Source organism: Nanorana parkeri, unplaced genomic scaffold (assembly GCF_000935625.1).
Source record: "Nanorana parkeri isolate BGI_ZX_2015 unplaced genomic scaffold, ASM93562v1 scaffold143, whole genome shotgun sequence".
Classification (NCBI taxonomy): Eukaryota; Metazoa; Chordata; class Amphibia; order Anura; family Dicroglossidae; genus Nanorana; species Nanorana parkeri.
In genome coordinates this window covers 765,650-792,818 of record NW_017306411.1, presented here as the reverse complement: position 1 = coordinate 792,818, position 27,169 = coordinate 765,650, and the positions used below count along the sequence as shown (strand labels likewise).

At 40.3% G+C, this 27,169-nt stretch overlaps 1 protein-coding gene across 1 annotated transcript in view; it reads right to left on the bottom strand.

Annotated features, from left to right (window-relative positions):
- The window catches only part of NPAS2 (neuronal PAS domain protein 2), an 84,887-nt gene that overhangs the window by 34,567 nt on the left and 23,151 nt on the right, over positions 1-27,169 (bottom strand). Inside the window, exons 2-8 of the mRNA XM_018554113.1 lie at positions 17,489-17,547; positions 16,419-16,567; positions 11,890-11,981; positions 10,019-10,108; positions 8,978-9,098; positions 7,087-7,200; positions 2,044-2,162 (exon numbers count right to left, since the gene is read on the bottom strand). Coding sequence (XP_018409615.1) covers positions 2,044-2,162; positions 7,087-7,200; positions 8,978-9,098; positions 10,019-10,108; positions 11,890-11,981; positions 16,419-16,567; positions 17,489-17,547 — 744 coding nt within the window. The remainder of the gene's footprint in view (positions 1-2,043; positions 2,163-7,086; positions 7,201-8,977; positions 9,099-10,018; positions 10,109-11,889; positions 11,982-16,418; positions 16,568-17,488; positions 17,548-27,169) is intronic.

Below are 27,169 nucleotides of genomic sequence, written 5' to 3'. Positions count from 1 at the left end.
CATGAGGATTTAAAAGGAAGAGCAGCAAAGAGAAGGGAAACAACCATGGATTACAGTAAGGCACACATTACAGTATTGGTTTATGTTAACAAAACTGAGGGTTTAATGTCACTTAAGTGTTATTTGTATGTAAAATAGATAGTGATTTGAAAAAACATTTTAATTTGAAATAAATACACTCCCTTCTATGAACTCTGGGAAACCTATTGTACATGAAGGAATATTTGCAATTACAGTATTTTTTTAAACAAGTTTTAGTGCTGAACTCCAAGGTAAAGAAGTATTGTCTGAATCCAAGAGGCTTGTCTATTCTTGCTTGAATCTTGGTGTGTTTTGTGGATTTCTTCCAGATCTGTGGCGCAATCCAGTGAAATTTTGCCTCTATGCAAGAGCTTCCTGTAATAAAGACCACTTACTGCTGCGCTCTCTCTTTTTAATTGGTCTTGTATTCTCACTGTCCAGTAGTTTTCTGCAAGTATGTGAGCCTACTGGGTCCATTCTCTGCTCTCTGCACAGGTTATGTTCAGCAAAGTGATGACATCACTGCTACTTTTGTATGGAAATAACTTGAGTTTGCAAAGGTATCTCTAACACACAACGTGGATTTATATACTTTTTATCCAGTAATAGTTTTGTGGATCCTACAATGTCACAGGCTTTCACAGGATGCTTTTTAATAATTGATTATGTTTTTGAAATAGTCATATTCTAAGGATGCTCTAAAATGCTTTTTGATTCATTAGTCATCTCTCTGAATACATGAGATGCAAACCTGGGAACATTCCATATTACTTTATTCTGATTTACAATATGACACCACTTTCATCTAAACTACCACAAAAAAAGGTACCTGAAGTACAATAATACCCTTAGAACCCTTAAAATACCTTCCATTGCTCTATTCATTTTTCTGAAGAAAGCATCAGTCAAACTTAACGTCAATTCTCCTCTATAAGAGATAGCAACATCAAATACAATTGGTTAGGGATCTGACTTTTATGGAATCCTGGTGCAGTGTTTTCAAGACAGATAAGTAGCTGAGGAATTCTTCTAGCAGACTGAAACTACAACTAAGGCAGTCTGTGGGGCAAGTGGGCTGTTTTACTTTAGGTATACTTCTGGGCTAGTTCCCAACAGTGGTTGCTGGATGGTGCTGTGCTGAATCCCTGAAATGGTATTGCCTGATTGATACTACTAAGGATACTCCTGTGGATTGCCATATACCTTTATGTTATAAGAAACACTGACGCTCACCCTCATTGTGTGGTTGTGCTGATATCACCTGGCTAGTGCGTGTATTCCTATAACTGTCTAAACTTACCTAATAGATAATATCATTGATAAGGATCCTAATTAAGCAGCATCAGATGTGCTACCTATTCCTACTACTCACTTGCATTAAGGAGTGATTTCTGTACTCTGTTGATACTCGGTTACCATAATTGCTGTTAACCCTTGCTGTAGGGGTTGAAGCGGCATACCCCCACCTTCATATGTGCTGGTACCCACTACCACACTCACACGGGGCTATGATGTGTAGCAGCTCCCTCTAAGCCTCTACAAACACAGGGCATTGAGGACTGAGCTGCACGACTGAACCCCATTCTTCTAAATACCATAAACGCATACTCCGCAGCTGTGATCCACACATACGCACAGGGAAGCGGGGCATAACACCACCCTCTAGAAGGAAGGAGAGTGTCCGCACCTATTCAGAAATGATTTGAGGATCTACAGCTGACTGATGCACAAAAAAGTTACATTTTTGTTAATAGTTAAGGTACTTGAATTCATTTTTAAGATTTAACTCCCGAGTTTAGTGTCACTTTAGGGCAAACACACAAAATCATAGAAAAAATATGTTGCGGAAAGGTGAAATAAGGGCCCTTTGCTGCAGGGCTCTGGAAAATTAAGCATGCTAAGAAAGAATACACCTAAAAACTTCCCAATTAAAAAGAAAAATTACAGAATGTTTGTCACAACAAAAAGATAGTGACTACTCAGTTAACACGTTAGCACTAATGATGAAGCTTTACCACTTACCTTTAAAAACTGAGGTGTTGCAAGCCGGACTGTAGCAATAAAGCAAACCTGCTTGTTGAGCTGTGATCTGTATGTTCTTGAAACAGCTCCTTCATAGCCATTACACGAAGGGATTGGCACTGCAATGATAATGTGTATGTTTTAATGTTTAAAGAAAATATGTTATCTTCAGTATCTGTGGTTGACATGAATAATAAATCAGTAAGGTCTGTCTAGCATATAATATCTATATATCTTTTGTAATTGAATTTGCTGTCTAATGCACTGTATTGGTCAGAATCCCTTAAAGTATATGTAAAGTGTATGCAATAAAAAAAACCGGATTGGACCCTCTAAGTTTTTATGATTCACTCCTCCATTTGTAATGGTCAAGGTGATAACTGTCACATTGACAGAAAACAAGAGGAAATCTAAAATTTTGAGTTGTCACCAGAGCAAGAAGTAAGGGAAAATGCTGCAAAAGGGACCTTCTATTCAATTTTGGGAGATTTTCTCTCATTTCCTGTTGTATCTTAAGGACGGAAAGTCAGAGGAAATCTCCCCAGAAGGCAACAAATAACCTTCCACACTCTATCTAAAACTAAAATAAAATGTTTGGCTTTGTACACACTTAAAAGCAAACATGTTGCATTGCCCTGATGCCAGCCCCATGAGCAGTATATATTCACTTTTCCTTTGCTTTCTCACTGCCAAGAGTGAAGAAAAATACCAGGCACACCTGCTATTGGGGAGCACGTGCCTCTCTCCCCTTCCTCCCACATGACAGCACTGATGCAAAAGTATAGTAGCAAGATAACAACAAGGCATTAAAGGAGAACTATGGGGTTAGGGCTTTTCCCCATAGTTGTTAGGGTAACGGCAAACTAGCATCCTCCTGTCACCCTAAGCTCAGTATAACGCGAGCTACAGCGGTATACTAAGACGCCGCAGCTGAAGCGGATCCCGACAATTATGTCTGGATCCGCCCAGCTGCGTGAGTGACAGCTGGCTCTGCCTGTCTAGAGGCAGAGCCAGCTGTACCCGCCCCCTCCCCCGTCCGTTCCCCCAGTCAGCGCTGGAGGATCGGAGCCGGAGGGGGGAATCCAGCCCCTCCCCTGTTACGCCAGAGAGCCGTGACAGGATCGAGAAGTGAACGAACGCCGGTATGTGTTCGCTCACTTCCCGATCTACTGAGCCGACCTGTGACAGTCTCACATTGTCACAGGTCGGCTAGAACTATGAGGTGAGTGAAAAGCACTCACCTCATAGTTCTCCTTTAAATCAATGAGAGGTGCAGGAAAGGAAGGAGCACATAAATAATTCATATTTTTTTACAGGCATGTAATGTAAAGTGGTCTTCTCCATCTATGGCTTGGTTTTAAGTGTCCCAAGCTTTACTGAATTTTGTAAACCAGTGCTTTACTGCCCTTACCCAAATCATTATTTAAAATATGTATGATGGAGGTGATTCCACCCAAACCAATATGTGTTCTACATATCTCTTTGGACTCTAGTAGCTAGATTTTATAAGAAAATATAAAAGAAGTTATAACAAGCAGATTTGTCTTCCAAAGTTGCGTGTCTTCATTAATATATTCAAGCTTAATGTTTCTCTACAACTCAGCCAGCATCTGCTGGGAACACCTAAGGATGTGGACCTCTTCAAACTTATCTATGTTGAAGAGAACAAAAACAGCCAGACCTTTTGAGATCCAACGACAAATAGTTTATGTAATAAGATGTTTTTTAAATGAATTGTTGTTTTCAAAGTTTTTTTGGAAAGTTGTTCTTCGCAAGAGAAATCCCATTTAAAAACAGACAGCATTATACACCAACTAAAATGTAAGCTTCACCTTCATCTTTTTACTATAGTTTGCTCTTTCATTTTGTTTATTACGTTTATTTTCCTAGCATGGTCAATATGTAGCTAAGAACCTTCCCCAAAATGTTATATTTCAATCCTTGCGTTACAAAGTTTTTTTTTTCTTTTTAAATACTTTCATCATAGTATTTTTAGGCACAAATAATGAATTGTCATCTGATTTGCCTCCAACAATGAGTCACACTGAAAAAAAAAGCAATCCTTAAAAAAATGAAAACCAAATGAGCAATAAGCTAAAACATGTCCCCTGCTGAAAACACTGGCCTGATTTTTTTATTCCCGTATAAAACAAAATGACATTTGGAATCAATGCTCTGTACACAAATATGTATGTCCTTCCCCAAACACTTTCCTACATGTTATAAACATGCTTTGGACCAGAGAGGTGAAATGAGGGCACTGAGTAACACTGCCTGCAAGGGATGTGAAGGAAACGCAGTGTGGTTTCTGGAAGGCAGGCGGAGGAATTTCTGCAAAGGATGACCTATTTGGAAAGACACCAGCAGCATTTCAATTACTGGTCTCTGTAATAAAGTAGGCAAATAAAGTGCAGACAGTCTTGCCTGTGTTTTTACTTACTTACTAACCTTCGCTAATACATTCACTCTAAAGTACAAAAATCTAACTTGTGTTGTAGCCCCAAATATCAAAGTGCCATTGTCTGAGATCCAAGCTAAAGGTTGGCCATTGTTTCAGAACCCTAATACTTTATTTTTTTCTATAGACATCTTAAGTTAATAGAATCTCCATCATTGTACGGTTCTCAAAAATGTATTGTGAATCCCTGTTTGGTTTCTCAGTTTTAGATTACACACCTATGGCCCAGATTATAGAATGTCAAGCTCACATTTGTATCAGGTGAATTATTCATTATTCTGTATGTAAACTTCTGGACATAGAAAATATGCAAGTGAATTAATATTCAAAAAGTGGGATTGCTTAAAGCCTATTCATGCCACAAGTATTTGATATATCGGCGGTAAAGCCACACTGTTCCTTATAAAACATATAACCAAACTACTCAGCTTAAAGGATAAGTTCACCTTTTGCAAAAAGTAAAGAAATGCATATTTAATATAAAAAATAAATGTATATATGCTTTTCTTTAATTTTTAAATTCAAGCCTGGAAAGCATGGCACCTGTGATCACTCGATCAGGGCTGCAAAGCTCAGGCTTCTGCACATTCTCTCCCAGGCAGAGCTCCGTACTGAGGTATGGAGTTTCAGTTAGGATAGATGGGGGGAAGGACGGCTGGACTTCAAACTGCATTAAATCACCTCATACGGCGTCCAGCCATCCTCGCTTGGTAGAGCTGCCCATATTCCCGCATCTACGTACAGCGAGGACAGCTAGATGCTGTATGAGGGGATTTCATGCAGTTTGAAATCCAGCCGTCCTTCCCCCATCTCTCCTAACTGAAACTCTGTAGCACCATACGTGCTCTGCCAGTTTGAAAATGTGCAGAAGCCTGAGCTTTGCACCTGTGATCGAGTGATCACAAATGCAATGCTTTCCAGGCTTGAATGCAAATATTAAAGAAGTGCATATTTTTTTGACATATTATGAATTATGCATTTCTTTAATTTTTGCAAAAGGTGAACTTATCCTTTAACAAAGAAGATCCTTCACTATCAGTCACCTTCCAACTGCAACATAACAGTATTATTTTTAAATAAGCTACCATATGTCGGGCACAGGATAGAAACAGCACAGCAAGCATCCACAGCAGGAAAGTGGTGACGGCATGCTAGGCTCTGCTCCTTTCTGATATGATGTCACTGTATTGGAACGCATTTCCAGGAAGACACATCCCCTTCATCAGCCACTTTCATGAGGGTTGTGGTGCTGTTTCCATCCTGTGCCTGAAGAGCGTTTTTTGTAGTCAGGGCAGCCTTACCCAGCTAAGGGATTATTTTGTGACGTTTTGTGATGATTGCTGCTTATGACTTTGCTGCCTTTCCGGCATATTTGTTTGTGAGTGCATCTTTTATGTGTTTTATTAATAAATATACTACGCTATGGAATTGTTGCACCAATCTTCTGTTTTGTCTCATACCTTAGATTGTAAGCTCCCAGAGGGCAGGGACTGTTATTAATGTGCACTGTGTAAAGCGCTGCATTAATTGTCAGTGCTATATGAAATACCACTAATACATAATAATATTAATGATTATACATCTGTCTAACCAGGGGAGTTCTGTTTCCATTTAGTCAAATTGTGTATTAGGATTTGGAACAAAGGAATACATTTTAAGTGGAAAATGTGGTAAAGGTCAGCAGTGTACACACACTAGGTATTTTTTAACATGGTAAGCCCTTGTAAAGGGAAATTTAAGTTTAAGCGCTTTGAGATGGAAATTTGACGTAGATACATCAAAAAACTAAAATTGTATTAGTTCTAACATTTAATATGGTCTTCTATTTCTTCTTGTAGCTTTAGAAGGGATGTAATTGGTGGACTAACACACAAAAGGAGGCTAACCATGTATGTTGCCACCTTATGCTGTATATGGCCCAATTAGATGACCTTGACTTTTGGGTTTGGTCTGATTTTCCTAAGGAAGGGTTATAAGGTCAGGATGAAACCCTGTCGGTTTCCACACTAAAGGCTATCGTGTAAAGCACCATTGATCCTAGCTACCACAATAGGCATGGGAAGGCCTATGTTTTAAAGGTTCAATTTCAGGAACTCTCAATCTACTCAGTTGAAGGTCCTCTCCATGTATATAAAGAGCGAGAGCAAAGTGAAAGTCCTTGACCAGGAGCATTTGATAACATGCTCTATCTAGCATGTGCATCTGTTTACCAAAGGATTTACATACAATGTCAAAGCGTCCTGCATAGGTCTGAAATACTACAGTTAGGTCATGTACTTTATGATGATACATGGGGCCTGAGAAGACCTATAACACTTGTATCTAAGGAAGCTTATTAAGATGACACTGTCTAATGAGCTCTAATGTATTATTCAGATCCAAGAACAATATCTTATTCGCAGTAGTATTTCACTTCATAATGTTGAACTTCACATGCTCAGGTTATACTGATAAGTGACAAAAATAAAATACTTTGTTCATGGGCTGTATATTACACTACTAATTAAAGAACATATGGGTAATTTTATTACAATATAGATAAACCTGCACTCAAATAAAATAGACTTACATTAAAACATGCTTACCATTGCTGCAAGACCGAAAATGTCCAACACACCTAATATATTCATAGGTTGGGTACTCTTCGGAGTTTAAAGTTCCTCTAAGAAGATGACAACAGAATTCCAAGTCACTGTCAGCTGAAAAATTGATAGAAAGATAAAATAATTCTTAAAACTTACAAAATACTGACAGCATGAGATGGTAAGGGAGCTTTTAGTTGGTTGCTTTTAAAGATGTTGGTTTCAGAGCTATCACCCAGTTTCTAGTTTTACTACCTAGTGAATTACTGACTTAGAAAAACCATGCAGAATTGAAGTACAGATTTTCTTGACTTTCCTAGCTGTGTTCTTGCACTAGGTCAGGTTATAACCCTGGACTTTGCATCTTTAAAACCAAGTCAGAAATGACAGTTACCATATTTGTATCATCACAAATTTGCTTTATATTGTTTAAACCAGTGGTTCTCAACCTGTGTAACCTCAGGACCCGCATTTGTCCCTGGTCATTAAGTTGTGACCCAAGTCGCACCACACTGGAATGCAAAGCATTGTGGTACCATGCGTTCTGGTGCAGGCGATCAAACTGTGGGTGGGAGTTGCGTTTAGGTTGCCATTGGGGTGCAATTAACGCACTGTACTAGTGTGAACGGGCCCTCAAAAACACTGACAGACACACACAACCACAGACACAATCTCACACACACATACACACTCCAAAACAAATTAAATTTTTGATCTTTTTTAAAGATCCATCCAGTCTCCCTATAATACGAGAACTGGAGTGGATCCTCAGCCTGGGGTCCAGTGTTGACTGCTGTGCTGTGATGGGGCTCCATCCATATGTGCATTGCTTGTACAGTTCTCTTGTGTGCCGTGTAGAGGTGCCGGGAGACAGAATGTGACTTCACTCCGGTCCAGGCATCTCTACAGGACACTTAAGGGAGCTGTAAACAATGCACGTATGGATGGAGCTGCCTCGCAGGCCATAACCCCCATACCACACCACCTCGAGCTGACACTTGGTGCCTGAAAGCATATTTTGAATGGCTGCTTGGCATGAGGACTGACAGTGCAGCGCTAGAGGGAGGCTGAGGGGCCTCTCACCTAGAAAAGTGTAAGACTGCAGTGACCCTTCACTGCAGTGCAGTGAAGGGTTTAAAGGAAATGTACATTTTTAGATTGAACTTAAACTAATACTGACATCCTACTTGACCTCTACAGACAAAAAGAAAACAGTAGGAGGTAACTCAAATATTTTATGCAACATTATGGATGGTGCTGTAGAAACCAAGATGATTTTGTGGACGGCTAAAAAATATAATACATTAACTGGACAGTTGGCTTACAACTCCTTATTTTTAGGGGTAAGAATAGAAATTGGACAACATTTTCACACTAATCCACTTGATCTTTTCCCTTACAAAATGGGCAGATCAGGCATATGTAATTTCCTGTCTTTCCAGGATCATGTGGAGCAATACTTTCTGAGTCACTGACCTGGAAACCTTATGCAGATCAAAAATTATCTGACTTTACTCTGATTTTTGAATCTGCATGCTGATTTCAGGTCAGTTACTCAAATTACTGAACCAGAGATAGCCAGGCAAATTGTATTCTTGGAAGGAGGTCAACAGTGAGTCTCCACAATTCCCTCAGCAAAGGTTTCCTTTAGGAAGCAAAGAGGGATTGCCCAATAACAACTAAAAGCAAAAAATGAGATTACTTTTAAAAATTGTATTTCCTAAAATGAATTGTCTGTGTACTTTAAATGTAGACAAATCAATGTTTATATATTTTATTAAAGAAATCTAGCAAATCTAGCAAAGAAGAAAATACATTAACACGTGCACGCAGCTGCTCAATACACTGGGCAACCGGTTGCACAACTGGTGAAATTAAAATGAAAACTACTTACAATTCAAATAATTTAGTGATGCAGAATCTGTCACAAGCATATGTGAAGACAGGATTTTATAGATGTCTGAATGTTCTTGTTCTGGTAGAAAATTCAACAAGTTTTGATCCATGATGTCAGACTGTTCAGGTAAAAGAACATAAGTAACAAATGTGACAGTGATATTCATTTGTCATGAGCAAAAGTCCCATTTAAAACAATGTACTGTTCAGTCTGAGCAGCTATCTAATTCATGGCAATGATTTGGGGGATGACGGAGGATCCTCCAAGCACTTATAAGCCCTTAGCTAAATAACAGTTTATCCTTTGTTATGAAATGCTATGCTTTATTTATCTTTACATGGACAGTATATAATTCTGGTTATCATACCCATTGTGACCACAACGTATGATATTCAAACCCAGTTTTTATCATAAACAAGCTCCACTGTGACATGACAGAATGTAAGTATTTCCTAAGCTTGCCATACACTATAAAATAAGTCACATAAGCAATACCTTCCTCACCAGAAACTCACCGTCTCAGTTCAGTAAATGTTATATGAGCACAATTACTACTGTCTACAATGATATCCAAAATTATCACAGGGAATCAGATGATAAGTTTTCATTTCATCAGACCTCATGAAAATTGCACAACTGAAACTAAGCTGTAACTACAGTCCACTGCAATCAATTATTTATTTTATGACTGGGATCAACTAAGACAACCCTTAACAGTGCAGCATTGTTTGATCATATATGAGTAACAGTGATCTAGCAATCTCTGGAACAGTGAATTGGTGCAATTTTTGGTGATTATTCATGCAAATCTCTGATCAATCATTGGTGACACTTTGTGACACTATTGCTCAATTCTCTGCAATTACATGTGCAGTTTGGACCTAGGTATGCAATTTATTAAGACAGTTTTCTGACACTGAAAAACAGATTTATTCTTATCAATATGACAATTATTGATATGTGTGGCAGTAGTATTAATCTTTCAACAAATCCAAAAAGACTCATAATGAGAGAAAGTAAAATGTAATGCTCACTTACTGGTAAATGCCCAAGCAGTGGTGTAACACTATCGGAAACATAGATAATACTTCCATCTGCAGTAAGTGCAATAATGAAGCCATCCAGAGCCTACAACATAAGAAAAGGATTGCATATACTTTTTAATATAATAATACAGTATTGCTACTTTCCATAACTTTTTTTAACCAAAAGCCTACTTTCCTGGCCTCCTTATGTCAGCATACTTCGGGGTCCTCTCCAACCCTTGACCCCCTGTAGGACCACCTCAGTAGTCTAAATATTCAAGCTAATCCCTCCATAGAGTGTTCTCTTTTTGTCCTCGCTCCAGGACTATCCTCTCTAGATTAAGGTAAATTCTCCTAGATAGTTGTGCCCCTTGGTGCTGGGGTTTTGTGTCATTTTGACTAAATGATATAACATTGCTATCCTGGTGGCCTCGTTGTAGCAGTATAACCGTACGTTGCTAAATCTCGTCAGAGCTGTGTCCTTCAATAAATGATAAAGAAATGATCTTCTACTGGTGAAGCTTCCATTTCTAGAAAAGTTGGAACAATTCTACAGTTTTGCTCCACCACTGGCCTACTGCAGAATCTCGCTTGCCAGCATGGGAGCAGAAACAGTGTTAAATGTTGCTGGTTCGGCAAGTGAGAAAATAACGTCACCAAAGCTGGTTTGTTTTTTTCTGTTTTCTAAGGGATTGTGTTATTGGCAATTTGCCTCCAGCCACAGGTTCACTAGTGTGACAGAGGGCAAAGGATCAGGGGCATCACTTTACAACTTATAAATATATAAAGGATAACTTTAAAGGCTAAGGCTTGCCTATAATGTAAATTTTGTTTTACATTAGAAATATTAATTATCCATCATTGTGATATTAAACCATGGTATACAGAGCTCTGAAATAGCTACCTTTCTCCAAAATGATCGCAAGTCTATGCAGAGATAATGAAGCTATCTTTGGCTCTTCAGATGCAAATTATTTTCCCTTTGCCATATGAATGTGGAGAGAGTCCAACTATGCAATCAGCATGGAATTATGATGAGCTAAAGTCAGTTCAGTATAGAAAATGTACACACATCTTTCACAGCAAGCACAATAAGTCAGATGCAGTATTGCTGCCTTAAGGTAGGCAAAAAAAAGCACAATACTTCTGGTATCATAGAGGCAGCACAAGCTTCAAAACAGAGAGAGCTGAGAACATTTTTTTTATTCCATACAGTACTTGTACAAAGTCTTGTGTTCTCATGCTAAATGTTCTCCTTTATGCAATCTGTTTTCCTACTGAATGAAAGAGTAGCACTAGCTTCTAGAATGGAAAGTTTAAATTACGCACTTCATTTGTAGTGAAAATGAAGTCTGCATTCAATAACTAATATGTCAGGGACTGCAGCACCTCCAGTTGGCACTGTGGTGCTAGAACCAGATCCTGCAGTTCCAGTGCTCACCTGCAGGTGTCTCCAGCCAGTAGCTGTCAGGTACCAGACCACCTCTGGGTGGCATTGTGGCACCTGCGAGTGTCTCCCGCAATTAGTCACCACCTGGTGCTGGTCTAGGGAGGTATTTAGCCTCTCCTTGCAGTGAGGCCTGTGCCTCAGCATTGTTGTTGTCCTGCTCCCCAGGGTTTGCCCTGTTGTCTCCGGGGTGTAATTGTTACTTGTATTTTTATATGTTACTTGCGGTTGTTGGTGGGGTGCTTATGGTGGTGGTGTTTTTGGAGTAGCTAATAAACTACTGTTCATAAGCATTATTTGGTGTGGTCACATATTTGGTTCTCCTGTATAGATACCTGCATGGGGTGTGGGGACACCCGTGCACGGTATCGTGACATAATAACAAATTGGATAAAGGATTGACATGGCTGCAAATGAGCATACAATTGCTTTCTTACCTCCAGCATTAGCTGAGTGAACTCTTCATTGCTGAGAAAAGATGGCTTCCAGTTTAGATGAATATCACCAATCTTTGTCTGTGCTGTAACTTCTGCCCATACAGAAAAAAATATATTTAAAATATTATTTCTGGATAGTAGAAAATAAAAAAGCAACTGAAAGAAGAATGGATACTCATCAAACCTTAATACATTACTAACTGTTCTTATAAAGATGTTAAGGTAATTTGATTTAGATGGTTTACATGTCAAAAGCTTACTCCAAGTTAGAACTGTATGTATCACAATTACAATCATTCCAGATTACTGAGATACCCATTCTATGTACAGAATAATAAAAATAGTCCCATTGCATACCAGATACAACACCATTCAAACAAGCAATTTCAGGGTGCGGTATTTGGTATCAAAGTGAAACATGAATTCTACTCTACACTGAATGCTATGCGATCCGGGCTGGCTGGATCAGGCAGACGCGCCCTCCAATCAGGCACTGTAGAGGCCCGCTCGCAGTGGCCTCGGAAGAGCGAGCGGCCGCCCGATGACAGCCGGGTGATCGTGTCAGAGAGAGGGAGCCATGGCTTCGTTTAGCGGGGGTCGTGACAGCGCCCCCCCTCAGTCCTGCGCCCGGGGCAAGTGCCCCCCCGGTTGTTACGCCACTGCACTGAATACAACACCAACAAGCTCATTCAATAAAGCTGTGTAAAGTCAACAATAACTTACAATTATCAGTGAAAAGATCATACATGATCAGTGATAACTTTGTTAACGGTTAAAGACAGCACTTATAAAAGTATCCATAGAGTAATAAATGCAGAGCTAGTAATAAATAACATAGAGAAGGTAAAAGCCCATAGCAAACTAAAATATGCACATTCAACCAAATACAAGAACTTAGTTTGGATACAGTTCATACTGAGAAATAATTTCTTCTCAAGCCATTTTTGCTTGTAAGGCTTTCCACTATTTATTTAAAATATAGAACAGAAAAAAAAGCTAAATCTGGAATGCTGCTGGAATCGTTCCTGTGTAGTATCCTGAAAGGTTCCCATTCCTAAAACCGAAACCTGTGACCTGACTATGGAGAAAGTTGGGCAAAAAGCAAATGTAAATTTAAATGGAGCCGAAGTCGAGCCTCACTGATAACAAGGCAGAAGTCACATTTTAATTTTCACAAGAAAATCTCTTTAACTGTATTAGGTGTCTTTACTTATTGGTGTTGATGATGCAAACAGACATTTTTCAAACAGAGCTTGAGATGTCTGAGCTACAAGCTAATGCAAATCATTTGCAGTCTGTGAATATGAGTCATAGATAATGTAACTCTTTCACATTCTTGCTTTCCGAAAAAATAAATCGCCCACGCAACATGCTTTATATGTGAAAATGAGGATTGCCTTTTCTGCTACATACGTCACGCAAGTCATTACCAAACATTTCATGTGTTCTGCAATCCATTAGTTTCATATGTGTATCCTCCAATTTTCAATTAAAATGTACTCTGTGTGCTGCTAATCATCAAGTCTATACTTCTATTTCTGTAAGCAACAGTAATGTTCTTTACAGAATAAGCAAACTTTCTACTTTCACGCTACTACTCCACACCAATACTAAACACAGTACAACTAAACCAGCCACACCACTGTGCCAAGTACAGATCGCATCCTCATGCAGTACTGGACCACTAAAACCCACACAGTGCTTAGTTGAATGGCGTGTAATAAAAAAAATACAATTAACGGATTAATGGAGTGTTAGACCCACACTAGAGAGTAGCAGTCAATGAACAGGAAGCACTCAGTAAAGAGGCTTCCTGTTTATTCACAGACTGGGGAGAAAGTAAATATTTACTATCTCCCCAGTTATTGATAAACAAGAGGTGATCTGTACAGAGCACCTACTCTCCATTCATAACCTGAGGAGATAGTAACTGTTTAGTTTAAGATAGTAAATGTCCCCAGTCATCAATGAACAGGAAGCAATGTATAGCACTTCCTGTTCATTCATAACTGGGGGCATAGTAAGCAGTTGGTATCTCCTCAGTTTTTTAAAAAAGGATCAGCAAATATTTTGCATATTTGCTGATCCTCTCCGCTCAGCATCCTGAAGCTCCGCCCCACTCGTCAGTCACTGGAGCTTTCCTCCCACTTGGTACCCTAACTGGCCCCTGTCACTGTTCTCTACTCCCCACTGGGCAGCAGCAAGTGGATTGGTTCTGTATCCCTTCCGATCCCAAACTGCTTCTGCTGACACAGACGGGTAGAGCAGTGGGGATTGGAGGGCACACAAGCCGATCATGATGCTGGCGCTCAGCAGGGAGGAAATAGCGGTATCGTTGGCTGTGGCGACAGCGAGGGGGCTCTTTCTGAATGAAAAGCTGTCATCAGCGGACATAAAATTTTGCCTAGAATAGAACCCTTTCTACCTTTTTTGCCCTGTCAAGACTTCTGGTACTTCCCTGAGAGTTGATTCGCGTCACTGCTGTGGCGTTGTCTAACTGGATCCTGATTGGATTCTAACTGTAACCCACCAGTCAGGATATCCAGCAATGTAGAGACAACCAAATCACCCAGAGCTCCAGAATGTTGATCATGAGATTCCTCCAGTGTCCAAGTCCCCTGCACCAACAAGTTTGTCTGCGACTCCTCCTCAGCTCATGAGGCTGCCATCCATTGTGGAGAACCTCCAAGATATCGAAAAAGTATTTTCATCTCTGTGTAAAAACAGTGGTCTCTTAGCAAACATATCCACTGCTGTGTCAAACCTATAGCTCTGTATTCTGCAAAGCTCATGCTCTCTATTGGCTAGGGTGCTATGGCTCTTACATATTGCTGGTGTAAAACACTAACAAGAAAAACACAGTGAGGAAAAAGAAGAGAATGGAGCAATATGCAGAAAAATAGTAGGGATCCAGGGTATACATTTTTTTCATATTTGGTGTCGGAGAGGAATTTTTCCCACTTCCACTTCTACTTCTGAGATATAAGTGGCTGAAATATATATGAAGTTTTTCTTTGGCTGCCTCTGTAGGCAGAGAACAGTGATTCTAAATGCAGACCTTGGTAAGCTTTAGATACCGGCAAGTTAGACTTCACAATGGATCTTCATAACTCGTGCACCTTTAGATGTGTTTGTCTTCTTGATGTATACAGTTTGCTTTTTTTTTTCAATTGCAACTAGTATAAGTACCTGCATTGGACTTGCTATCCAACTATACAGCAGGATTCAGGCTGGCAAAGGGAGAAGAGACTGGCCAGGCATGATTTAAACATTTTCTTTGTGCTGATCACTATTGTTCACTTCTAAGATAAGAAGTAGCTTCTTCTAGTGCAATCTTCTTCTTCTTCTAGTTCTTCTTCAGTACACACAATGCAGAAGCCAGTGTTGTAATCTTTTAACCGTTTGTTAGGGCAGACAGTGCTAAAATTTACTTTACAATAATAATAATAAACACACCTTTCACCCCTCACAACCCCTGCTAACATTACAAATCCAAATATTGCAAAATATTATATTTAGCTTATGCTATGTGAATAGGAACATTTAACAAATATAAAATAAGTGTTATCCTAATTTGGCTGTGAAAGTGTAAATACACTTTAAGGCGACAGAGAGGAAAAGGAAGTAAAAAGTGCAGTGCAACCTATCTGGATAACCCATTGCCGACCTCAAGTTTGCCAAATAAACATACTTGTTAGTTAATAAACATACTTGTTAGTTAAGGCCAAAGTCCTGGCTGTTAGTTAAGGTCTAAGTCAACCTTCTTGCCTCTTCCTCACGTATTTTCTTTTTAAATAATGTGCGGACATAGCTTTTTTCTTGAGGATGGTCACGTGATGTCACAGGTCCTCCCCTTTTTCCTTAGAAGGTGGGCTCCAGAGAATATAATTTATACAATGACAGCGCGGTTCTATGCAGCATTCTCCTATTAGCATAGGAAGGCTTGGTGATGCACTCCCAGATGGAAGTGTCCTTGACAACCTGGAAGTGGGTTCAATAATGCTGGGTGCCACTTATCTGGGAAGAGGACTGACACTGGATTGCAGAGCAGAGTCTGTGGAAAATGGTGCCGGAATAGGGTAATGGTGCCGGAATAATGGATTTTTTTAAGATGAAGTTAGGCTTTGAAGGAAACTCCCTCCTTCTGAAATTCTAGTCATGCTAACCTCAACGATTCTCTACTTTTTGAGTTGCTGACTTGAAGTAAGTATGCAGATCAGGAAGTACGAAAGCCAGAGAGAGCCAGGCACCTAGTATTTTTAGAAGGCAATGGCAGCCCCCACAATTTATACAATATGTGTTTTTTAAATAAAAAAAAGTCTAGATCTACTTCATAAATACATCACAAAGCACAAATTATTTTATCTGAAATATGGCCCTCCTTGCCATATTGTCTTGAATTGTATTGTAATTGTGATGTCTTCCTTATATTGTAAAACGCTGAGCAAACTGTTGGCGCTATATAAATCCTCTATAATAATAATAAACATATACAGTATTTCTCCCTTTAACATCAACTGGTCAATTACCATTCTGCTTTTGTAGGAAGCCAATAACTTTCTCCAGCACAGTGGTTTTGTCCATCTTGCGGGTGTTTCCAGGCAGCATGGCGCTAAGTTCCTTGATAAGCACATTGAACTGGTCCCTTCTCTTTTTCTCTGATCTGTTACGTGAAGCCCTGAAGATTGTACAAAAAAAAAGCTTTATAAAACATTTTATAAATAGTATATAGTTTAACATAACTGGCCTAACTTACTGCATGTTTGAGAAAGAACTGTGTTGCCCGTTGTAATTAATTAAAATTATATTTTCCAAACTACAGTAGACAAACGAAACTCGTCTTTTGAAATAAAGCCCGTAGCACTGCCTCCATCAGCTCATCCCTCACAGTTATTACCTTTTGTATTACCTGCCCTTCCTTTTTAAGTTGGCCAAATACCAGTCAACTTTTGTTCCAGAAATGTTGTTTTCAGAATGTTCAATTCTCCAATATGTAATGGGGTCAAATCAACAATTAATTTTGACCGTAGTGATTAATTAAAATGAAAGAATTAAACATTTTACTCCAACGAATGAAATTCTCCATATCCAAAATCAAATATTACAAGCAAGCAAAATTTTTAATAACATTTTTTCAGTCTCTAATGCCATTATCGAATGTTCTGATTTTTCGTATGAACATTCATATGAAAATCTACTAGGGTACAGTTAGTTGTTATCTCTCACCAGCAGGACCCTCCTAATCCTCTTGTATTAAATTGTATTGTAACTGCACTGTCTCCCTTTATTTTGTAAAGCACTGCGCAAACCGTACGCACCTCATAAGTCCTGTATAATAATTATATACAACAGACAAGTCAGATTACATGGAATCCCTCAACGCCTTCCAGCAATATCATGACCGGTCCATACAATAGGTACCTGAAGACTCAGTACTGCAATATGTGTTGCGATTGGGAGTATGTGCCCATGTGTTCTGACTTTTCGAAAATTGGTATTTTTAAAGGGCATTTACGGGGTTCCTGGGATTTTCTGCAGGGTCAGAGTGAAAAAAACCCAGTAATGACAAGTTTGCTTTGACTCAATACATATATCTTACCTCTTTGCCTTATCCTTCTCATCTTTGTCCATTAGCTTCCTTATGCAGCTATTCCTGTGAAGAGAGACAGGAGTTGAAGTTTACATAGTAAAATCACACACAGGGTTATTCACAAAAGGGTGAAGAGTTTGGAGAAGGCAGGAGAAGGGAACAATCTAGGACAACATAGCTGAGCTGGAAAGTGAGCTGAATTGGAGAATTTTTCCAAATCAGCTGTTGTCCTAGATTGTTCACTCCTCCTGCCTTCTCCAAACTCTTCACCCTTTTGTGAATAACCCTGTCAGACTTTGCTGTTTCATTTGAAACAGAAAACACAGGAAGCCGGCCGGGATGCAATACATTGCATTCCAGCTGCTGACCGCTCTGGAACGCGCTGTTTATGGCGTGAACAAGCCCTCAAGGCTATGTTCACACCTTGTCCGGACCAGATCTGGAGCAGATCTGCAAACCCAGTGCAGTGCGTTTTTGCTGTTTTGTTTTTTTTTTAGCTTAGTCCATGCATGCTAATTAATGTGTTGTAATTATAGGTATTTATTACCTTTCAAACAGATCACAGCACTTCCTCCCTCTGCCACACAGACAATAAAATAATATGTTTTTGCCATGTCTGTTCATGTAAATACAGGTGCCTGCAGTTTGCTGTGTCTGTAGAACGTTTCGCTCCTCTCACTTTGTGCACTGTCAAAAAGTTACAAATGTAACAGCAGCCCCAGTAAGTAATGACAGGATAAGGCAAACTGCAGATACAATTTACTCTTGCCTGCAGAAGAGCAGGCAAGAGTAAAACGCGATCGCATACGAAAATCGGCCGATATTAGTAAGGTGTATGGGCAGCTTTAGGTGGACTTCACTTGCAGGATCAACAGATATTTGATGGGACTTTGCAGGGGTACTATGAGAAGACTGTTAGTGCAGCACATATTTGTTTCTCCTAGAGGCCATAGTGCTGCTTTAAATATTAGTGTTGATGCATTTTTTGATAAGCCAGAAATGTATTCCTCCAGACTTGGAAAGTCACTGCTGATAGGTTCTCTTTAAAGCCTAACTAAACATTTAGTTTAAATCAGCTAAATACATTTGGGAAGAGGGTAGAAAAACCTGTTTCCTGCCAGCATGATGCCGAATGGTAAGGCACAAAGTAAAACTATGCTTTTAACAGTAGGAAAACTTCAACGGCAGCAGCTGGTATGCTCACTTAAAAGTTCATAGAAGATAGATAACCAATGTAACCTCTGAGCTGCACCTCCCTTCCACCTCCAACAGGTCGCACATTCACCAGAACAATGTGATTGAACTGTGTAAAGACACAATTTGTGTATATTCAGATTCATCCCATAGAAAAAATGTCATCTATATGGTGTGCCCAAATAAAAATGGCAATTTGCCATAAACAAATTGGCCATGCTGGGTGAAAATGTAGCCAATTAGTAAACTAAATGTAAGAGTTTTGTAAATGATAGTCTCTGATAGTCAAAGGAAGTTGTAAACCTCATTCATTTTATTTTATTAGTTTTTTTTATTTATTCCTTTTAAGTCTATCCCTGACCAGGTCAAGCAAACATTGACAGGGACAGCAGTTTTAATATTCAATTTAAAAATCCTCAACTTAGGGCCGGTTCACACCAGAAAGTCCGCGTTCCTGTGTGTTCAGCCTCTAGAACACAAGCTGGCCGGTTTCCTGCATTCGGGGGCTGGGGGGGCGTGACTGTGCATTGAAGTCAATGGCACCGCAGCCCCGCACCCCACCCACAGTGCAATCACCAGCACCCGGAAAGCAGGCACATTAGTGCCTGCATTCCGGGTGCGGGCGATCGCACTGGAATGCGGACTTTGTGGTGTGAACCGGCCCTTAAAGTTCTGTTCTATTTGTGGGAGCTTGCAGAGGAATATGACCCCTGTATTTTGTTTCATGGCATGACACACTCAGGTAAGCAAAGAGAATAGTACCTTTGAATCATACATGGTAAAGAACTAGTGATAACAACTCCCTTCCTCCAGTTCATCCCACAATACCAGATTTCTACCCCTCATCACAACATTTTTTATATATTTTCAGATTTATTTTTTTAATGATTTTTGTTATTTAATGTTTTGTTCATGAGACCATTCCTGCCCAAATCAAGAAAATATGGGCAGGGACAGCAACGCAGATTGGGTAAATATATTGGCAGCTGGGAAGGATGCTACAAGAGGAAACAATTACATTTTGTGGGCCACTACATTTGGTGGGAGACTCATTTTATTCCCCCTTCAGTCCTCATTAGCCTTTCCCTGTGAGTCTTTCTTCAGGGACAAGTGGAGAATGGTAGGCAGCAGCACAAATTAGGGAAACAATCCTACAATTTTAGACTGCCACCCTTACCCAGAGTGAAGCTTTGAGACTCAGAGCAGCACTTGCCAATATCCACAACACCCTCTCCAGTAACCACCTTCCCGTGGCAGGTTTCCCTCCCCCCAGTTACTGCAGCAAAAGAAAAAAAATCCCGAAACCACCCCCACACCCAGCACCTGAATGTGAGATTGGCAAAGCTTATTGGTACTTTAACTGCTTCTGTCTCAATATTTGGCCTTGTTCTTACTGTCTTATGTCTCCACATTTAGGCCTGTGCTTGTTTTGAAAATATGGTGAGAGAGATGCCAATTCACACAAGTCCTGAGTATAAGGAGCTGCCTGTAATTAACAAGCACATCCTTCAGGGCCAGTTCACACCACATCCAGATCATCTTCAGACCAGACCAGACTGTTTCCGGACCCAAAATGCATCCTAATATATCCCTATGCTATTTCTGGCCTCTGTTCACACTAGTGCAGTCCGTTCCAGACCAGATCAGAACAATACTGCATGTCTCATTTTCTCTGGTCTGGAATGCACTGGAACGCATGCAAATGCATCAGAAACTCATGCAAACGCTCTGGAATTGCGTCCATTTTAAACTTTAAAAAAAAACAGCTTCTGAAACGCAGCAAAATCGTGGTAAAATCGCAGCAAAAACGTGGCAAAACGCAAAGCACTGCATTCCAGATCTGGTCCAGAAAATGGTGTGAACCTGCCCTTGAAGAGTGATGGACTTTCTGCAAAATGAATACCAAGTTGTGGCCATTAGGTACACTAAGTAGGGGCACATTTTTAAAGCAGCGAATGTGACTTTTACCAAAGATGCACTGGTGGTAATTAAATCACTGTCATTTAAAACACATGCACCAGGAAAATTTGCCAGTAGTGATTGTTTGGTGAATGTCAGATTAACCAAAAAAAACTGACTTGCGTTTACAGATAAATGGCCTATTGGAACATCTCACATACTGTCCTGTCTCTCCTCAGTTGTTTTCACAAGTGTATCTGAATTCTAATTGTAGAAAACACACCTTCTTTGCGTGTATCTGCAGGGTTTTGACTATTGCTGCTTGTAGTCATTTTTTTTCTGGAATAAAAAAAAAAAAGGAGTATATCCTTTTTTTTTTGTTAGCTACACACAAAACAAGCAGTTAACCCTTGCAGTGCTGGGGTAGCCCAACTGCAGGGGTTAATAAAAAAAAAATTCTGGAGTTCTTTAATAACTGAAGAGCTAGCTATGAATCAGTTGCTGCAGACAGATATTAGTTTTAAGCTGCCCATACACCTTACAATTATCTGCAGATTTTCTGTGGTCCGATGGAAAAGGTGCAACAGATTGGCCCAGGTGGAGATTACTCCATCCACACAGTTATGTGTAGATGGAGGAATCTGTTGCACCTTTTCCATCTGACCACAGAAAATCTGCAGATAATTGTAAGGTGTATGGCCAGCTTTACAGATCTGTAAATACAGGTATGGTACAAAAGAGAATTTCCCCTAGCACTTTACTCAAGCTCAGATTGTAAAAATGCAACTGAAGCCAATTTTCAGTTTTGATAAAGTGGAAAGGAATTAGAACACCTGTCTGGTTTTTATTGCTCCCTGTGTCCCCGTTGGAGAGAATTAGCCTCTCTATTTGTCCCTTTGACCTTTATCACTGAAAGTGAAAGAAAATCCCACATTTTTTGTCACTAGAACAGGAATACATGAGATATCTTCCAATAGGGACACTAGTTGGGGTGATTCTGCTCACCCCCATAGATTTCCCTCACTTTGGAAGGACTTTCTCTTGCTTCCTGTTGTGGCTAATGGGCAGGAAGCGAAGGATAATCATCCCACAATGGGGCACAGATGACAAACAAAAGCTGACAGAGGTTAAAACCCTGCCCCACACTATGCAAAACCAGAAAAAAAGTTTTTGCTTCAGTTCTTCAAAGTAGATGCAAACCCAATCACTCAAATCTCATATAGGCTTTAATATAATATTATAACTTGGAAGGCCTTTTTTCTAAATTGCTAACTTTCATGAAAACAATAGTTAAGGACACTGATATAATGGTCCTTATCTGGACACTATGGGGGTGATTTACTAACCTAAACACACGCACGCACTAGGTGCGTGTGATTTGTACACAGCAAAACGTATTTATCAACCAAAAAGTCTCTAAAAGAGCTAATTTACACAACATCACCTTGCAATTCATGCAGGGCTTTGCACAACACACCTGCTGGGTGTGTACACACTACAAAGGTGTCTAGATTCCACCAATAGATCATGCTGGGAGGGAACACACTACAGAGGTGTATACTTGTTTGTGGCGTGTTTATAAGGTTAGTAAATCAACCCCTTTCTGTTATGTGTTGACAACTGATATGTTAGTATCCTTGTTTTAGCCCTTTTTGTATTACGCTGTAACTCTAGATAGGGTTATAACCTTTACCTACCCCCACAATTCCAAAGATACACAGCATTGTGCTACCTACATGACATTTAGTAAGAGTTTATATCTACTTTAACAGCCCTGCCAGTGCCTAAAGCCCTACACTGATCTCTCCCTATGAAGTTTGTCAGTAGCACTCTCCATACTTTCCCCATGCTATCACAGATAAAGCACATTGCCAATTTGGCTGCTGTGACCTCACCTTTTTATAGTGAGGGGGCTGACACATTCAAAAGCCCCCTTATTGGCCCTTCTAAGCCAGTTTCTCTGTTCAAAAACCAGGCAATGCATTTTGGTTAGACAGAATCTGGTCTGGTTAATTTCCGCATTAATTTGATGGGAACGTGAATTTCAAACCCGCTGGATCTGCCACAGACCCATGGCAGCAGTGAATCTGAATTTCATTATCTATGTACTTGTAGACTGTAGAATAAAGTGTTAGCAGCCACTGAAGTATTGCAGACTTCTAGCAATTGTTCGCAGTAATACACTTTTATTCTGTGTGTTATTCGTATTGTGCATGTTAAGTAACAGATGTATTTGTGCTTTTAAATCTTTCTATCTGCAGTTTCTATTAGAGGCTTGTTCAGTTGTCTTCTAAATCTAAAATTGTTAGAGATTTGCAAACCATTGCTATGACATTTAAACTCTGTTTAACTGTTAACCACCAGAGAGTTGTGTACACAGGTGTGCCTGCAAAATAAGTGAGCTTTGCTACTGCTAATATTGAATAACTGCCAATAATGTCACAAACCTCTGATGCCCTTGCCAGGAGAAGAAAGCCACCATTTTTCAGTCTCCTCTTATCACTTCAGAGGCAAGCACTGCATGTCACATCACTGAATAATTTCAGTTTCATACACCAGAAATATTTTTAGTGTGCCCGTCCTCCTTTTGCCATGCTAAACTGGATTAGCCTGTTCTCAGTAAAAGTAGGTTAATTTAACAACATTGTTGCACAGTGATGATGTTATTGCAGTAGTTTGCTAGCAGTCATATTTTATATAAACCAACATATATGCTGATATGTCAAGAATGTAAGTTTTCTCTCAGCACTTCCTGGTATTTGGGACTGGGGCAGGGGTCTTATATAAATATATTTAAAATATTTCTGAACTTCAGCTAGATCTGACCCTAAAAGAGAACTACGGCCCAATCTTTAGGGTCACAGGAGGACATACTGAATACTAATGTCCACCCGTGACCCAAAACTCAGCAAATAGCTGGCAAATGCCTGCTATAGGCTGACAGTGCAGAGCCGCGCTGCAGCCGAGAAGGATCCCTACAGTATTGTCCGGAACCACCCCGCTGCCTGATTGACAGCTGGCTTTGCTTCTCTAGAGGCAGAGCCAAATGTGCTCGCACCCTCCCCCATACATTACTCTAGTCAGTGCTGAAGAAATGGAGAGGGGAAACCCTGAGCCCCCATTCACACTAAGTGACATACCTTTTGGAGCAGATCCGCACGGCCGGGATAGCGCGACTTTCTAGAAGATATTGCTAAGCAATTTACAAGTAATAATATGAATATAACTAGGGATGTCCCGATGCCACTTTTTCAGGCCCAAGTACAAGTACAAGTACATCCCCTCATGTACTTGCCGATACCAATTACCGATACTTTTTCTTAAAGGGACGAGTGACTTTAAATGATCCATAGTACAACTACATGTTATGTACTATGGATCATGATTTAACCTATTCATGTTAGCAGTGGAGAATTGTAACTCTATTGCTGAAGTGTAGTGGAGGTGTGAGCTGTATATATGCATTGGAGCTCCTCTCACCTGACCAGCGCTGACTGGCCGCTGCCGGGGTTTTTTCTTCTTACTTACCTCACCGAGCAGTGACGCGACGCTCGGCGAGGTAAGTAAGAAGAAAAAAAAAAAAACCTATCGCAAGCTTCGGCGCTAGGCTTCGGGGCATTTTGACAAGTACAAGTACTTGCCAAAATGCCCTGTATCGGGCCCGATTCCGATGCTAGCATCGGTATCGGAACATCCCTAAATATAACAAAATACATTGTTTTGGAGTAAAACCAAATTCAGGTTCATTGGCTATCAGGCCTCAGTGGTCAAGTTTGACGACCAGAGAATTGCTGGTGACCTTTGCCCTGCTGTTGTTTACAATGCAACCATGCAGGGTTTGATTTTATAATTGCCTGCATTCCACCCCACTATCTGCAGGTAATGTTTAATATTGGGGGGGGTATGAACCCTTTCACTGCTGTATGCATACAGTGACAAATGAGAGGCCCTATAACCAGAGTCTATGTACATGTGTAAAGCAATGCTACAGCCTGGCATTTACATTCATCCAAAGGAAAATTACCTCCTCAGAGATGCCTGAGGAAGCTCCTAGGAGTTGCTATTAATCTTACTGCTGGGACATAAACAACATTGGTCAAATGACTATAGAGGAATTACAAGTTAGAGTTGGTAATAATTGTGGAAAACATTAAACTCAATTTGGTTACAGCTGATATAGCCACATATGACTATTAGAGACAAGCAAGACATATACAAATATACCTATTGACAGACTGTGCAGGACCCTGCATATGTTTATAAATAGTTTTAGACGGTCCCTAAAATAAAGATTGCAAAAACGTTTTTTCAATATATGGTTATTAAAGCATATTCTCGATGAGTATGAAGGTATGTTCCTTGTAATATGTCTTTTTATACTGTAACAATATGTTTTCTTTATTATATATTATTATATTTTAGGTTTTGGGATCAAGTACTTTAAAATATCCTACCGCTGTAAACATTTACATTAATTATGGTGTGTATGTGATGCTTTTGATACGTACCAACTGGGTGCTCTGTATCTCCACATTGATTATTTATAAAGCATTGGCACAGAAACAAACAACAAGCCTTATGCTGTACCAGTATAGTGGTGAGTAATAAGCAACAAAGGAAGGTAAAGCATACTCCAAACATACTGTAAGTAAGAATCTGCATTGTACTGGATGTGACCATCTGAAAAGGGTGTAATGCTACATTATAATAAAATGTTATGAATTAGACATGAGCTCTGTACTTTACTGCATGAGATTGCAGTAGCTATTTTTGGACAACCTTTAAGCACCTATACACACACACACGTACAAGTGGTATATATAGATAAAGGAAATGGGAAGAAAGAAAAAGAAAACGAAAGAGAGGTAAAAATTAGAAGAAAATAACTTAATTTGGTAACAGTCATTAAATAGAAAACACCTGAAGGCATGTAACTAGGGATGCACCGATACTAGAATCGGTATCGGTGCCAATGACAATTATTTAGACGAGTACTCACACTCGCCCAAATGCTCCAATGCCTAGCCTGAAACTTCCAGTATCAGAAAGCCGAGCAGCGAGTTATTACACACTGCCCGGCTTCCTGATTGGCAAGGGAGCCGGCTCCATGCTCCCTCGTCACCCCATGATGAGGGAGCATGGAGCCGGCTTCCCGTCCAATCAGGAAGCCAGACACCATGCCATTACGCTGGCGCCCAGCTTCCTGATTGGCTGGAAAGCTGGCTCTATGTTTTCTAGTCATCTAGTGACGAGAAGCATGTGGATGGCTTCTCGTCACTAGAAGCCGGGTGGCAAGTCATTACACGCTGCCGAGCTTCCCGGCTAATCAGGAAGCCAGGTGGCAAATCATTACACGCCACCTGGCTTCCTGAGTGGGGCTTCCGGTATCGGTGCGTACCGGAAAAAAATATCGGTACTGGTACTCAATACTGAAATACCGGTACCGTATCTCTATATGTAACCAAGTAAACTATTGTAACTGTATCACCAATAATAAATCTTTACACTTTTTTAAGACTACAATTTGCCAAACCGTAGAAAGAAATATAGTTAACGGATACTAAACTATGGGCTTCGCTGGAGAATGCCACCTCTGACATCCCACTCTCATCGATGGTATGGCTCAGACCCACGCTATGGCCGTTAACTATACGCACCCACCCAATCATAGGAGCAACCCTTGCAGTTTTCTCTTCTACCAGACGTCGAGAAGCCCTCACTTCCCTACATGGCCCTATGGAACCATTGATGCATAATAGGGACTTTCCTCCAGGTGTCACAAGAGATTTCATTTCTCATTGGTCCCAAGAACCCCCCTTCGAGCACATCTTTTTTTCAGATCCCAAACATTTATACCTAAAACAGACCTAGCAGACCTCACCAAACGGGGATCTTTACCCTGGTGGATCTACTTTCAAGTCAGACACCTTCTCATGGGCCCCACACGTAGAATCTCCACCTCTAGAGACCTTACCCCGTTCGAACGGCTTTGCCTAAGCAAAGGCCCGACCAGACACCTGATCTTTTGGCTGTATACCCTACTCCAGAGTGATCTCCCAAGACATGGAACTCACCCACGCTCCAAATGGGAACGGACTCTCCACACCACGATCCCTGAGGACACATGGGTGGACATCTGCTCAACGGTACACAAATGCGCATTTAACAGCAGAATGCAGGAAACTAATTACAAACTTGTAGTCTCTTGGTACAGAACTCCCCACTTGCTACATCGCATACACCCAGCCGTGACCTCGCTATGCTGGAGATGCCATGAAGAAGATGGCACCCTCATGCACATCTTTTGGTCCTGCCCCCTAATACAACCGTTCTGGAGGAGGGTTTACGAGGCTATTCGTAAGATCACAGGAGCCACACTTCCCTTTACGCCCACACATTCCCTTCTACATTGGGAACCTGACCAGCCAACAAGAGCATTTAAATATCTACACAGACACCTCATTAATGCTGCACGCACAGTCATCCCCCGCCACTGGCGGCAGAATGACGTCCCCGCGATCCGTGAATGGCTAGCACAGGTAGGCCATGTTTACGAAATGGAGGAACTGTTGGCCACCAAACAAGATAAACTGGATC